The 16,124-nt window shown below is 36.1% G+C and overlaps 1 protein-coding gene across 1 annotated transcript in view; it reads right to left on the reverse strand.

Annotated features, from left to right (window-relative positions):
- The window catches only part of MYH10 (myosin heavy chain 10), a 201,397-nt gene that overhangs the window by 136,746 nt on the left and 48,527 nt on the right, over positions 1 to 16,124 (reverse strand). The window contains exons 4-5 of the mRNA XM_027857033.1: positions 14,439 to 14,466; positions 5,845 to 5,947 (exon numbers count right to left, since the gene is read on the reverse strand). Coding sequence (XP_027712834.1) covers positions 5,845 to 5,947; positions 14,439 to 14,466 — 131 coding nt within the window. The remainder of the gene's footprint in view (positions 1 to 5,844; positions 5,948 to 14,438; positions 14,467 to 16,124) is intronic.

A 16,124-nucleotide genomic window follows, 5' to 3' on the forward strand; every position in this document is an offset into this window, starting at 1 on the left:
CACACACACACAAAATGATGACACTTGATCTCCCACCTCTGTGCCTTTGCACTGGCCCCAAGCCTAGAATGCACTCCCTTTTCACTCACATCACTGAATTCCTTTCTGCTCTTAAATACACAGCTCAACCATGACCTTCCCTTTCCTCATCCTCTCAAATGTTGGTGTCCTCCTTAAATTATCTTATTAAAGAAATTTTTATTTATTTGTATTTATTCTCTGTGTAATTATTCTGTATATGTTTAAATGTATCCTTATACAAATAAAGTGAATGAAGCACCTAGCATAGTGCTTGGTATATAATAGGTGCTTAAATTAATACTTGGTTAATGGTTCTAAATTCGCAACTACCATCATTTCAACAACTTGATTTTAACTGGAAATGATTTCTTAAGATAATATAAATTACTCAGGTAGTAGGATGCTGACTCCTATTTTGACTAATCCAGACATAACCAAAGAGCAGGATTTTCTCAAGCTGAGTTTTTCATCAATTCTCTTCTGCTCAATGAGCCAAGATGATGTAGACATGCAATTAGGAAGATCTGGTCCACCTCATACAACTAAACTTGTATGAACCTGGGCAAGTCATTTAATCTGAGCCTCAGAATCCTCATCTGTAAAATATGGAAGTTGGATAGTATCTAAAAATTCCTCAATAATCTCTAAAGTTATTTTCCACTTCAAATTTATAATCGTAGGATCTAATGATGAGTTCTTTTGTTTAAGCCTACAGATTCCAAATTTTTACTACTGAATTACTTAGAGTAAACTACATTTCACAAAGAGTGGGCTTCATCTTAAATGATAACAAGTATCACTTTAGGTCTCTAGCAATAAGAATGGCTACATGTATTGCTCTCTAAATCCCCTTTGGGGGGAAGGAGGCTTCTAGTACCAAAGAACTCGAATATGTGGAAAAGGTAAGTGAGTGTGAAGTATGGAGAGAAAGACCTATCTCATCTTTTTAGGGTCAAGTCTCAGAGACCATTCCAGTAAGGTGAGTAAGTGTTAAGGAAAGGAAAGAAAAGGTAATACTAATTTTGAGACATAGATAAGGAAGCTAGAGTTCTTGTATAAGTCTTCCAACATAACTCCAAGTAGAGAAGTTCATCTTTCTATTGCCCTTTCCCTGGAAAAAGGATTCAGGAGACAAAAATCTAGTGATTTCTAAAAAAAAAAATTTTAGAAGCTAACAGTAGCAAAAGCTTTAACTCAAAGAAACGTCATAGTGACAGAACCCCCAATGCAGTTTTATGTCTCTATTGAGGTTATTATATCATCTGCCCAACAGCACTGTGGGACTCTCTTTCACCCCATCCTCCCTCTGCTGAATCACGACTATACCTCAAGAGATATTTCTGTTATGGGTGAAATCAAATAGCTCATGATTTGAGTTAATATCATGAACAAAGCAGAGAAATTATAAAGTCCAAGCTTGGCCCCAAAGAAGAAATGTGAGAAGATATTTCCTCCTTCTCCTTTTTAGAAGTAGAAGCCCAAGGGTGTGTAACATGGCATATAAATTCAGACTTTTTAGATATGTTGATTAGTTTTAATGAACTTTTCCTAAATTCCTATTTTTAAAAGCTCTATTATAAGGGACAGCTCTCTGGGAGAGAGGAAAGAGAAGAATATATCGAGAAATGTGAGTAATATAAATACCAAAGATATTAATTAAATTCTATTTTCCAAAAATGGAAGGACCATAACCTTCCCCACCCCTAGCACCTCTCACAAAGGAATGAACAAAATGAACCACTCAAAGGCATCCTAAAACTACTACTACTGCTAATTTCAATTATATCCACACTAAGTAATTTCCTAACCATTATGGCTGAGGGAAAAGAAGCAAGAATTGGCAGAGCAGAGGTACTAATTGTTTCTTATCAAATTTGATTAGACATTAGTCAATACAACTATAGATTTTGGTGTTTTTACTTCCCTATGAAACAAAGATACAGGTTAGTCACAATTCACTTACTTTAAAATCTATCACCTGGCAAAAGACCTGTTGGACCTAACTTATAATCCATGGATACTTTATTGATCAACATGCAAAAAAGGGGGGTGGGGCTTAAATTTGGAGAAATTATAATTTTTTACCAGCAAGGCAAACAAACTTTATTCTAAAAGGAGGAAAAATTATCAGCCTGAAAGTTTAAGTATGATATACATTCTGCCATATTCTTGCCTTTGAATCAGAACTCAAGTTTTGTATGGACCAGGCTAAAAGTCGGTGAAAATAGACTTTTGCTCCAAATGTTAGTCAAGCATGAAAAGCCTATAAAATACACAAAATCTTAGCTTAAAAGAAATCACATTTAGTAATTGATCAAAAAACTACTATTATGGCTTGGTTGCTCTGACGGCTAAAACAATGTCCAGACACAAAGACCAGCAGAGTTCTTAGGTCAGTATGAATGGAAAATAAATTGTACCTTCAGTAAAATACCTGTATGATTAAACTAATTAAAATTTGTTTCATAGAGATAATTTGTGACAAATAATTAAAACCAATAGTTTCAAATGTCTATATGTAAATGTCCAAAGTTCAAGTAATCAATTAAGAGAAGCTAGAAGTCCTAGTGTAAGGAGGCAAATATGAATTTACAGGTATCACTGAGGGTTAGTGGTGAAGAAACTTAAGATTATGTTATGTGAAGATTAACTGAAAGAACTGGATACATTTAACTTGTAAAACAGAAGGCTCAGCAAGAACACGGTAACTGTCTTTAAGTATGTGAAGGGCCAGCATATAGAAGAGGAACATAGAATTGTTCTGTTTGGCCCTAAAAGGCAAAACTAGGAGCAAGGGGGTAGAAATTGGAAAGAGGCAAATTTAGCTTTAATGTCAGGAAAACTTCCTAACTAATAGAGCTATCACAAAGTGGAGTGCTAAGTTGCAAGGTGGTGGGTTCTCTTTCTTTGGAGGTCTTCAAGCAAAACTTCAACAGCCACTTGTTGGATATGGTATAATAGGGATTCCTTTCATATGCAGTTCGAACTAGAGGACTACTGAGGTTTCTTCTCTTCCAACCTCTTAAATTCTAGAATTCTGTGATGTGATTTGATATGTCTATTTCCTTTTCTTCAAAAAAGGAAGAACATTTGTATTTGAAAACTGAGAAGACAAATCAGGACAAGGGATCATGGATTATTTGAAATCTTTACTAATTGATCATAGCTTTACCACTTGGTTATACAATCTAGATTGTCAACTAATGGTTAAATCCTAGGATACTAGGTGCAAGGTCCTCGTGGCCTTGGGGGGAAATGACTTGCAGGTTCGTTGTGCTTAGTAACATCAAACTACTGAAAACTATAGTCAATATTAATAAAGCACAACCTATGAAAAATAAACACAGCCTCAAGCCTCAAGGTATTTAGCACAGATGAAGTAGACTTCTTTTTTATATGACTTTTAAAATAAGAATTTGGAAAAATCATCACTGGAGCATATCATAGGTAGTCTAGGCTATGAGTCATACCCCTATAATATAGAAAGTTTTGTAAAGAGCTGATTAATGCAATGTCATACAGACTGATAATGTCTTTAAAGCATGGACAAAAGAAGTTTTTACTGTCTTTGAAAAAATGTATATACCAATGACTTAATTCAATGTCCAGGTATAGATATACTACTCATATACAATAGAGAACCATTCTGAAGTTTAAAAGGACACTTACAGTGTTAAACTGATATGTTTTATGCCACATATTAAATCATTTGAGGATTTCACAATATAGTCTAAATCTGCATGTTTTAATAATTAGAATGAATATTTACCATTCCAACTTATACTCTGGTGAGAGAAAGTAGTATTGTTTTGGAATTGTGGTATAACACTCTAGTCTCTAATCAAAATAGCCAAGTTAGTGATTAGATTTCCCATTTTGCAATTCCAGCTATCAAAGTAAGAAATATAGGCCATGATCTTTCATATAGATAGTATCTAATTGAGGTTGTCCACTTAATACAAGTACAATATAGTCCTTCAAGGATTAATTCGTTCAGAGGAATGCCTAGAGCAGTGGTGACAAACTGCAGTCCTCACACTGGACAACAATCAACAACAAACCACAAATCAACATTATCTATATTGTACTGTATTTTTAATTTATTTTGTTAAACATTTCCCAGTTACATTTTAATCTAGTTTGTGCCACAGGAGTTTTGTCACACTGTGAGTTTGATACCTCTGGTCTAGAGCATATCCACAAGTAAGAGTAAAGGTGAAGTCCTAACACCTGTGTCCAATTCCTTTATATTTATAAATTGTCTTTATAACTCTGCCTCACGTTTGTTTTATATCATAGCTTAGTTTATATTACAGAAGACAAACCCATAAGATTTTCTTAGCAATAGGGAGAAGACTATAGTATATAATATACATCTGGCCTAGTTCTGTGTACCTTCCACATGAGGGAGAATTCACCTCTTTTATCTCAGTGGAGGAGGGAAATAGGTAACTTTCTTCCGTACATGTTACTCCTGCAACTTGTGAAACTAGAAGGAAGGAATGAGTCTCACTAACTATTAAGCATAGTTTTCAGGACTATACTCTCCTGAACTTGTCCGTAAGAAAGAAAATCCTAACTTTGTATGTTGAATAAAATGAAACCCTTAAACACAGACATATATAGCAATGACGTGACTTTTTAGAAATCAGAAACATGTTATCCCAAGTGTAAAAACTTTTGACATCACAGCATGTAACTCAAAACATGATATAGAACACAAAAGCCTATATTAAAAAAAACAGGTAATGAAATAATTCCATGCAGCATTAGAGGGATATATTTGGAACAAAAACGTTGTTACATGAACATGCTTTATAAATTACACTATAAAGTCAATGTTACAGAACAAATAAAAACAAAAATTGACAAAACTGAAATAAATGCAATTTGTTCTATCATCTCTAACAGAAGAAAACTGAAAAATAACTATTTTGATTATTGTTCTAACAACTGATTGACTGACAGTATAAATATAATTTGTTTCCATTAGAACACACAAGAAGCCAAAGAGAATAATTGCATTAACTCATAACTAAGAAGCATAAAGAAAAGCACTTGCCTGATGTTTCACTGGCTTAGGCGATTCAGGCTGGTTACAAACAAATAAATGCAAATGTTAGCAAGTTTGGGCTTTCCCTTGCAGCAAACTATTTCCCATATCATTCAGGTCAACATGCAATTCAGTGTGAAAAAGCTTGTCCAGCATGCCATCAAGCTCCATTAATTGGTATTTCTGCATCTTTATATTACAAGGAGAACTGAAGAGTTGTAATAATGACTCTGGTGACCTGAGAACTTGAGGACTACACTCATTTCCTCAATCCAATGAACAGATTTAATTTATTCACACCCTCACCCCAAACCTCTAACACACCCAAATATATTCTTATTCTCTCCTCTTACTCAAACTGTAAAGAAACATGACTTCTTCCCCTCTCCATTAAACCTCATCCCTATAATCCCCCAAAGAAGTCTCAGAGGTCAAGAACAGCACAATGATCTGAAGACCAAGCAGGTGAGAAAGTTTAAGGATCCTACTGACTGAAAGTAAAAATCAATATGCTTAAACAGCATTCAAATATCTTCAATTCAGCTTACTAACTACTTAGAGATTCCACAAGAGGGAAAATTCTCCTTAATACAGCCACTATTGAGTAGCTCAGATCTTACAACACTCCTCCCACCTCTTTTTGTGGTGGAACAGCTGATTAAGAGAACGAAGTGGATATTCTGCAAGTCAAATGCAGATTTTTCTTCTCAATTTTCATTTCTTAACAAATTTTTTTTAAAAATTTATAAATGATTTTTTAAAAAGCTTACCGGAATGTTATGATCCTTTCTTCCTTTATGGGAAGAAGCAACATGAGCAAGATACTGAATAACTTTCTTGGTATTTTCTGTCTTCCCAGCACCAGATTCACCCCTGAAAGAATAAATTACTTGATTTCATCTTCATTCTTTAAAGTAGATATAGCCTACCCAGTCCAAAAGTTGATCTTTGAGAGGTGGAGATAAATAAAATGCCTCAAGGTCATCAATTGTAACATAGAGGGAAATATTTTTTCCAGAGGAAAACCAAAATCCCACATACTCTACATTTGCCCTGCTTACAAACTTCTCCTCTTCCCCCTTCTCCCCCCTTCAATACAGAAAAGGAAGAGCTCTCTTTCTTAGGTTTTTCATATAGCATTTTTCTCTATGCTAACAAATCCATTTCCATTGAAATTGCTCCTAATTGGTCCTGGGGATCCAACAAGCCAAGTCTTTCTCTTTTCTATAAGATAGTTCGTTAAAGATTTGAAGGTGGCTACGTCCCTTCTAAATCTTCTCTCTACTAGGCTATCAACAACATCCAGCTTCCCCAACTAATTCTTGCATGTTATGTTCTTCAGGCCTTTCGCTGATCTAGACACTATATGTGTGTGTGTCTCTCTCTGTCTGTCTCTCACACACCACCAGCACCAGCACCAGCACCAGCACCAGCAGCACCAGCAGCACCAGCAGCACCAGCAGCACCAGCAGCACCAGCACCACCCACACACCCACACACACAGAGTATTAGTATCACCTTCCTCATTCGGGACATTATGCCTAAGGCCAGGATCTCATTAGATTTTTAATTGCCGTGACACAATATTGACTCATATTAAACTTACAATCCATTAAATTTCCTTGCCAGCTCCTTATCAATTCTGTACTTACACTGCTAACTTTCAAAATCTGAGCAAGGAACTTCACATTTAAGGGTATTTATTACATTTTATCTTATTAAATTTGTTCCATTGATCTAGACAATCAAGATCTTTTTGAATCCTTTCAGTGTTTGCTATCCTTCTGGTATATTTTTGTGATTTATTATGCCTTTTCTATTAAAAAAAATCATTTTTATTAAAATATTTTAAAACCATCTATAAAAATCAATACCAATTGAACAATCAAAACCAGTAAAAAGTTCATTGGGCTTAAGGATCAGGAAACCTTTGCCACTTAAGTCATCAACATGACCATGAGCAAGTCACAACCTTTCTGAGATTCAGTTTCCACATTATAATAATTAATACTTGCACTACCTACCTCAAAGGATTGTTATAAGGAAAACAAAGTGATATATAAATTAGCTGTTATTACAATATGGATCAATATTTCAAACAATACTATCCACTTCCTGATAGAGTGGATAGAGCCAGGATGCAGAATAAGACATATATTTTTGGTCCTAGAAAGGGGAAAGGAATAAACATTAATGTAGTGTCTATTATGTGCCAGGCACTGTACTAATAAACACATGATAAATATTGCTTTATTTGATCAATATAACGTAAGAATAATGTAAGAATTTGTTTTGCTAGTCTATGTATAATTGTTACAAGCAGTTTTGTTTTTCTTTTGAATGGGTGGGGAGAAGGGGTAAAGAAAATAAATGCTTGTTAACTGAAAATAAAACTAAAAAGTTTTACATAATATAAACTTCTTTCTTTAATCTTTAACCCTTGTTTATCACTCCTTATCACTAATGCTGGTGTCCCTCTAAGTTTTGAATACAGTACAACAATAAATCTAATCCCTTTCTTAGAACGATTTGAGTCCATAGTTTCAGGATTTTCAATGGCTTTATCAGAAGTCAAAAGCCCCATGAGTTTTTCTTGAATTGCAGCTTTCACTGACCCAGAAAATTTCTTTCCCCATCATTAGCCTATATCCATAGGGAAGCAAGCACTTAAGGCTGACTGATTACTGCTTTCTACTATTCTCTCCCAGCTCTTGAAACACTTAACATTCCTACATAATTCTCCTTTTTGTGGTTAAAAATCATGGTTACAAAGCTGAGATTAGAATCCAACTCCCCAGAGTAAGATGGTTTTTCTACTATACCAGGATACAAAAATGATTCACTTTAAAGCTAACCTCTGGGAAACACCTTAATGAATCAACAAATCGCTCCTCTTTGTCTTTCCTGCTTTTCTATCCCTTTCAGCCATTTCAATTGTTTGAAAAATGTTGTAGTCTATAAGTAGAACATCTGGAATTCTTTGAAAGAAAAAGCATTATTGAATAACAACAGAAGAAAACTATATGTTTAAGTAAACTAAGATTATTTTTAAAAAAAGTAATTAAATAGGAAGTGTCACCTTGACAGAATGGCCTTCGGTTTGTCATCAGACAGAACAAGGCCAGGAGAAAAGGAACTCCAAGATGACCATAAAAAGAAATATAAATGATAATAAACAGTCCCTTGCCTTCTCAAAAAAAAAATGTTTTCTATTGCTTCTCTTACATAAGTGGCAGACACACATTATATTCAATAGGTTGAAACTTCTGCTCTGAGCTTGAGAAAACATTCTGAAATATTAATCATTTCAGGAGTATGGGGATGGGGAACATCTACTTCAGAGGTTTCCAAAGTGGATGATACCTCCTCCAGGGAGGGGTGGGAGTATAGTAGCCTCGGGTGCACTTGGGGGGGCATTGAATAAAAATAAGTGGTCCATGGAAGCATAAGGAAAGAAGAGAAGAAAATTTTGAAAACCATTCATACAAGTTTCATCTGTTGTGTAACAGAGTCAAAATCATAGTGATTACATTATTTGCCAAATAAACACACAAAATGCAAGTTATAACCAATCAGTGGTCAAGTACGCCGACAGGTCTTACTTAACAAGCAAGTGTTGGCAGATCGGGAAGTCCAGCGTGCATCAGCAGGAATATGTGCACATAATGACTTGTTTACAATACAATACTATATGATACTATACCGTTACATGACGCATCATTAAAATTTCAATGCAGGAAAAAACCCACAAATTTACAATAAATTATTAAATTTAAGATGTGTCATTTTTAAAAAAAAAATTTATTTTTTTTGAAATGAGGTAAATTAAAAAAAAAAAACATTAAAGTGTTAAAGAAAGTAGATTTCCACTAGCTGTATGAACCTGGGCAAATCACTTAACACCGATTGCCTCACTCAAAAAAAAAAAAATAGATTTCCAGGGGGGCACTGAGTAATTTTTTTTTTAAAGGGGGCAGTAGGCCAAATAAGTTTGGGAACCTCTGATCTAATTCCATGAAATTAGGTCCTAAAGCTAATGTTATCTAGCCAAAGTGGTAAGTACCAAAAGTGATATACCCATTTATAAAACTGCAACTCAACTTTAAAAGTCTTCTTCATTCTAGCTGTCTCTTGCCTTGTTACTGCTGGTGTTATGCTCTCCAAACCAAACTTCTATAGACTATTCCCGAGGAGGAATTAAATAATTCAACTCTGAACTCCTGCTCTGGAAGCATGTTTCTTCCTCTTCCACGCAACTACAAGCCACCAAGTACCAACCTCCTTTTCATTTCATTAGAGTTGTATTCAAATGATTTCAACCATTGCTTCAAAAAAGCACATGTCATTCAATTTCCCTATTATCCTTCTTACTATCCCTGTAACTTCCAAGATCAATCTACCCTTCCAGGACCACCACTCACGCCATGTAATGTTTTCCCCTATTAGAATGTAAAGGGAGAACAGGTACTGTCTTGTTTTGGTATTTGCATATGCAGTGTTTAGCACAGGGCTTGGCACAAAATAAGCATTTAATAAAAGCTTTTTTCATTCATTAGTTCAAGTAATACCCTAAGAAATGCACAAAATCAGACTTTACTCCATAACATCTCTCTACTTATATTTCTCTCTCTTTCCAAAGTGATTTTCTGGAATCAGAGCACATGAAAAAATCATTAAGAAACTATATCTAAGGATAAACTCTAAAATTAATTTTTATTAACCCACTCCCTTTTACTATGCCATGTTTCCATCTCCACAGTGAGCATTAAGTTAATCTCACATTACAGAACAGAAATGTTTCAGCAAAGTTAGTTATGCTGCAAATGTTTTCCCAATGACTTCTCTCCACCAAAACTGCACTAAGAATTTAATCAAAAATTTTCATTATAGGAGTGTGTTAAGATGGTAGCTTCCTTTATGGGATGTTCCGTATCATACTTTCGACTCGGAGTAAGTCTTTGCCAAGAAAACCCCAAATGGCGTCACAAAGAGTCAGACATGACTGAAAACAAGTGAACAACAAATCAAAAGTAAGATGAGGGGAGTGGGGGGAAGCTAATGTTCTCCTAGCCTATATTAACAGAGACAGTATAATAAGTTTCCTTATGAAGAAGAGTTCCACAATACCCTGCATTACTGGAAAAGAGAGACAAACTATACCATGTCCAGAAGACAGTAACCAGGGAATGAAAGAACTGCAGATCATGCCCATAAGAATAAGATGAAGGAACAGGGAATCCTGAGCCTAGAGAAAAGAATACCAGGTAGAAAGTGGGGAAGAGACATTATAGCCATCTTTAGGTTCATGAATGGCTGTCATGTGGAAAACAGATTATACTAGGCCTTCAAGGGCCAAGCAGAACAAGGAATAAAGGATGAAAGTTGCAGAGAAATAGATTTAGGTTTTTGATTTAAGGAAAAACTTCCTAACAAAGTCAGGGCAGTCAGCTGCTCAAGAAATATCTATTATGTTATGTTATTATATTATATGCTAAGCACTGAAAATACAAAGAAAGGCAAAAATACAGTCTTTGCCCTCAAGAAGCATTCATTCTAAAGAGAGAGACAACCGTGATACAGATGGAAGGTGATCTGAAAGGGGGCAGCATTAGCAATTTTTGAGGGATCAAGAAAGACCTCTTTCAGTGGACTTTGAGTTGAGTCTTGAAAGAAGTCAGAGAAACTAAGAGTTAAAGATAAGGGAACAGAATATTCTAGGCATGAGGGGCAGCCAGTGCAAAAGCACAGAGAATAGAGATGGAGTGATGTGTTTGACAAATAGGAAGTGGGCCAGTGCAGCTGGATCACTGAATGCATGGAAAGGAGTAAAGTGTAAGAAAACCAGAAAAAGTAGGAAGGGGACAGGTTGGGAAGAACATTACAGGACAAACTAAGGACTTTATACTTGACCCTGGAGGTATTATGGCAACACTGGCATCTACTGAGGAGAAAGGTGACCTGGTCACATCCAGACTTCAGAAAATCCTCTGGAAGCTGAGGATAGAATGAATTGAAGTGGGGAAAGATTTGAAGCAGGGAGACCAGTTAGAAGACTACTGTAGTAATACAGGGAATAGGTAATGAGAGCCTAAACTAGGATTGTGGCTTTATAAGTGGACAGAAGGATGATGTAAAATCAATAATGACAAAATATGGCAATGGATTAAATAAGTAGGGTGAGTGAGAGTAAGTAGTCAAGAATGGTACAAAGATTGCAAACCCAGGTGACCAGGAAGATGGTGGTACTTCAATCATAATAGGAAAGGTCAAAATGTGGAGGGTGGAAAGGAGGAAGAAGAGTGAGATAATGAGTTCTGTTTTGAACATGCTGAGTTCCTGGTGCCTACTGCCCATCCAGTTTGAGATGAGATAGTTAAAGAAGCATAGGTCTAGAAAGAGACTAAGTATGAATCACCTGCATAAAGATAATGACTGAATTAATGGGAGTGATAAGATCACCAACTGAGAAAGTATATAGTCTTTGGACAGAGAGGAGGAGAACAAGGACAGAGCAATGCTAAAAAGCCTACAAAGGAGAAAGTATTCAGGAGACAAGAGTGACCAAGTATCCAAAGATGCAGAGAAGTCAAGAAATATCAGGACTGAAAAGAAGTCATTGAATCTGTCAATTAAGAAATCATAGCCAGTGGGTCTTGTAGGATGAAATGAGGGGGCATTTTATATTAAGTAATGTGAGGCATGTATATTTGTAAGCTTCTCAAAAGGAGCAAGGAAGAGACGGAAGATTAGAGAGTGAGAAAGCAATTTGCTGGAAAAGTTGAGAGGTTATAAGGTCAAGGAAACATCTGGAGGGATTGGCTTTGGAAAGGAGAAGGGTCATATCTTCATTTGAGAATGGAGTAAAGAAGAAATTTACTGAGGAAAATGTTTTAATTATGTGAGATGAGGAGGAGAGGGAAGGGAATTCTGAGACCATTCTCAGCTAAGTAGGTAGAAGGAGGGGATACTATGTGAGGCTTAAGAAGAGATGAAAAAGTTTGGAACTGCTACTATGGAGAGAAGAATAACACAATGATTAGAGAAAAATAGACTTTTTCCATTATTGCAGCTCCATCCAGAATAGAAGCAAAACAGGCATATATTGGAAATGATTTAGTGTTAGGATTTGGTAAAGCATGATATTAGAAGTGATCTACTGTTAGGATTTGGTGAAGCATGATATTGGAAGTGATCTACTGTTAGGATTTGGTAAAGCATGATAGGACAAAGGGGCAAGGATAGTAAACTTGAGTTGGTTCACCATGGGGTCAAGTTAAAGAAGAAAGAAGACTGTAGTCAGTGCAAGGTTGATAGCCTGGGAAAAAATTGAGGGGTGGGGGGAATGGAGGTCACAGCAAGGATGAAGAAAAGGGTGAGTGATTAGGATCACTAGGGGATTAGGCATGGGGATAGATGGAATGATAGAATATCAGATCAAAGAATTTTACAGTTTGTGACCAAAGAAGTAGAACACGTGTAGGTAATGACAAAGTCAAGTGTGTTACTATCTCTGTGTGTGTATATGAGTTGAAGAAGTGGAGTAGGTCATAGGAAATGGAGCAGATTGAGGGACTCAGGCCACACAACTGAAGAAGTGAGAAAAAAAAGAGTTTTTAAGATCAAAGGGATTGTTAATTGTGAAATGAACATTACAGAGGGTACAGTGCAAAGGTTATGGAGATATAAAGAACCATTTGGGAGAAGAGGTGGGGCTGAGGTAGACATGGCTGAAGTGAGGAAGTAGCAAGGTGAAGCTGAGGAACGAATGGACTTTTACACTGGTAGTCAAAGTTCAGAATTACTGAGATGAGGCTGAGTAAAAGGAAATGGAAGTAGGCTAACCATTAAGCAGAGAGTCCAAGAAGAGTATCAGTGATTGGAGAGGAGTACCCTGAAAAAGGCAGGAGATTAGAGTGTTCCAGATCTTCACTTGAGGTTCAACCTCCTGGCAGATGGAGATGTGTCTCGTGAGAACTCAGGACGACTGGCAAGTGGGTAACCTTGTTTGTCCTAGAGAAAGCCCTGTACGGGCATGAGATGGAAGAGTTCTCATTTACAGTGGGCAGACCAAGTCAATGCTGGGGATGATCTGAGAGCAGTATCTCAACTGAAATGGGCAAGGATTCTTTAGCATGTGGTACAAGAGACAGGTGATATTGGAGGGAGTCCTAAGTAAGGTCCCAATGGGAAAAATTTAGAAGGCACAATGAGTAGCAGTAGTCTTTTCTCCTCAGCTTGAGCCCTGATACTGGTGGTTATCCTGGATTAGGGCCCAATGGGAAGATGCCAGGCACACCAAGTAATAGGTACTGCTCCACATCTAGCTAGGTGCGGGAGTTAGCCTTTGGTGAGTGTCTAACAAGGTGGTATCACCCTATTAATTACAGATAATTCCAATTATAACATCACAGAATTTTATAGACTATCTAGTCCAACCCATACCTAACTAAACAAGAATCTCCTCCCACCTACAACAAAAGCTACATGTGACAGTCATCTCAAAGAACTTGTGCAAGAAGGAAGCCACTATACCTACCAAAGCAGCTCCTTTCACTTAAGGATACCTCTAGTTATTAGGACGTTTTTCCTGAAAACCAGGCTAAATTTGCATCTCTGCAATTTCTAGCACTGCAGCTAATTTCTGTCTTCTGTGGGCCAAGTATAATCCCTCTTCTACAAATACTTCAAGACAATTATCATATAGCCCCTAAATCATTTCTTCTCAATCATCCCTTGCTCTGTTGAACAGTATTCATATGCCATGATCACAAGACACATCACCATCCTAAAGGTGGGAAATAATATTATAGGTTCTTCAGTGGATGAGTGGCTAACCAAGCATTTGAGAAGGAATATAATCTAGCCTAAGTATGAATAATGAACTAAAAAAGGAGAGAAACTAAAAGCAGGGAGGATCTCTAGGAACCTATTATAAATGAGGAATGCCTTAATGAGGAACTGACCTATATATGTTGGCAGTGGGAAACTGAGAGAAGAGAATAGATATGTAAAAACTGAAAGAAGACACATAAGAACTTGGTGATTAACTGGATAAAATCAAAGAAGAATACAAGATTTAAGACCCAGATCTGACATCTGAAAAAGCAGACAAGAAAGAAATATTTTATTAACTGAAAAGACAAATGAAAGGAGTAGAAAAGAGATACTTTAAATACTAGTCCCATTATTAAGAGGTCTTTACTTCTCTTTCAATACAACATTTCATGCTTTTTTTTTTTTTGGTTCTTCATCTAAAACAAAGTTTAAATAAAGAACTACCAATGTTTTAATTGACTTAGGAAAACTGGCTAAGTTCCTTTTACTATCAAAGACAATTATGAAAGGTTATTATTTGTTTACTTACGTGCAAAGAATCGACTGATCTTCACGATCTGAAAAACAAAAAGACAAGCAGTAAATTGCAAATATGTTCTCATTTAAAATTTTCCATATTAGAAAATTTATATTATGTTAACCAAAAAACATTTGCTGAAGTTTTTTAAGCAAGAGAAGGATAATATAAAGAGATTAATTTGAGGCAAGAGATTAGATGGCTATGGCAATCACCTGTGTTAAAACATCTTCTCTCCTCTGCCTTTATTCTATCCCTATCATCTTTTAATTACCCACAAAACAGAACAGAATTTTTAAAAAAAATTTTTTTTTATTAATTTATTTTGATTTATCCACAATCACTTCCATATGCTTTGAGTTTAAAATTTTTCTCCCCCTTCCTCTCCATTACCCTCCCCAAGATGGCGCACAATAGACTATACATATACATTCCTATTAAACATTTTCACATTAGTGATGTTGTAAGTAAAAATTAGAACCAATAGGAGGAACCACCAGAAAGAGGAAACAAAACTCAACAGAAGAGGGAAAAAAAAAAGCAAATAGTATGCTTCAATCTGCATTCAAATGCCATAGTTTTTTCTTTGGATGTGGATAGCATTTTCCATCACGAGGCCTTTGGAGATGTCTTAGATCCCTGTATTGCTGGGAAGGGTTAAGTTTATCAATATTAGTCATCGCACAACGTGGCTGTTATTGTGTACAATGTTCTCTTGGTTTTGCTCCCTTCACTCAGCATCAGACCATACAAGTTCTTCCAGGTTTTTCTGAAGTCAGCCTGTTCATCATTTCTTATAGCACAATAGTATTCCATCACATTCATATACCACAACTTGCTCAGCCATTCCCCAATTGATGGGCATCCTCTCAATTTCCAATTCTTTGCCACCACAAAAAGAGCTGCTATGAATATTTTTGTATATGTGGGTCCTTTTCCCATTTGTATGATCTCTTTGGGATACAGCCCTCGAAGTGCTATTGCTGGGTCAAAGGGTATGCACATTTTTATAGTTCTTTGGGCATAGTTCCAAATTGCTCTCCAAAACGGTTGGATTATTTCACAACTCCACCAACAATGCATTAGTGTTCCAATTTTCCCACATCTTCTCCAACATTTATCATTTTCCTGTTTTGTCATGTTGGCCAATCTGATAGGTGTGATGTGGTACCTCAGAGTTGTTTTGATTTGCATTTCTCTAATCAACAGTGATTTAGAGCATTTTTTCATATGACTATAGATGGCTTTAATTTCTTCATCTGAGAACTGCCTGTTCGTATCCTTTGATCATTTTTCAATTGAGGAATGACTTGTATTCCTATAAATTTGACTTAATTCTCTATATATTTTAGAAATGAGGGCCTTGTCAGAGACTGGTTAGAAAAATTCTTTCCCAATTTTCTACCTTCCTTCTAATCTTAGTTGCATCGGCTTTGTTTGTGCAAAACCTTTTCAATTTAATGTAATCAAAGTTATCCATTTTGCTTTTCGTAATATTCTCTATCTCCTGTTTGGTCATGAATTCTTCTGTTCTCCATAAACCTGATAGGTAAACCATTCCTTGCTCTCCCAGTTTGCTTATAGTATCAGTCTTCATATCTAAATCATGAACCCATTTTTGACTTTATTTTGGTATACAGCGTGAGATTTTGGTCTATGCCTAGTTTCTGCCATACTCTTTTCCAGTTTTCCCAGCAG

This window comes from Vombatus ursinus, unplaced genomic scaffold, assembly GCF_900497805.2.
Source record: "Vombatus ursinus unplaced genomic scaffold, bare-nosed wombat genome assembly UNPS02011916.1, whole genome shotgun sequence".
Taxonomy (NCBI): domain Eukaryota; kingdom Metazoa; phylum Chordata; class Mammalia; order Diprotodontia; family Vombatidae; genus Vombatus; species Vombatus ursinus.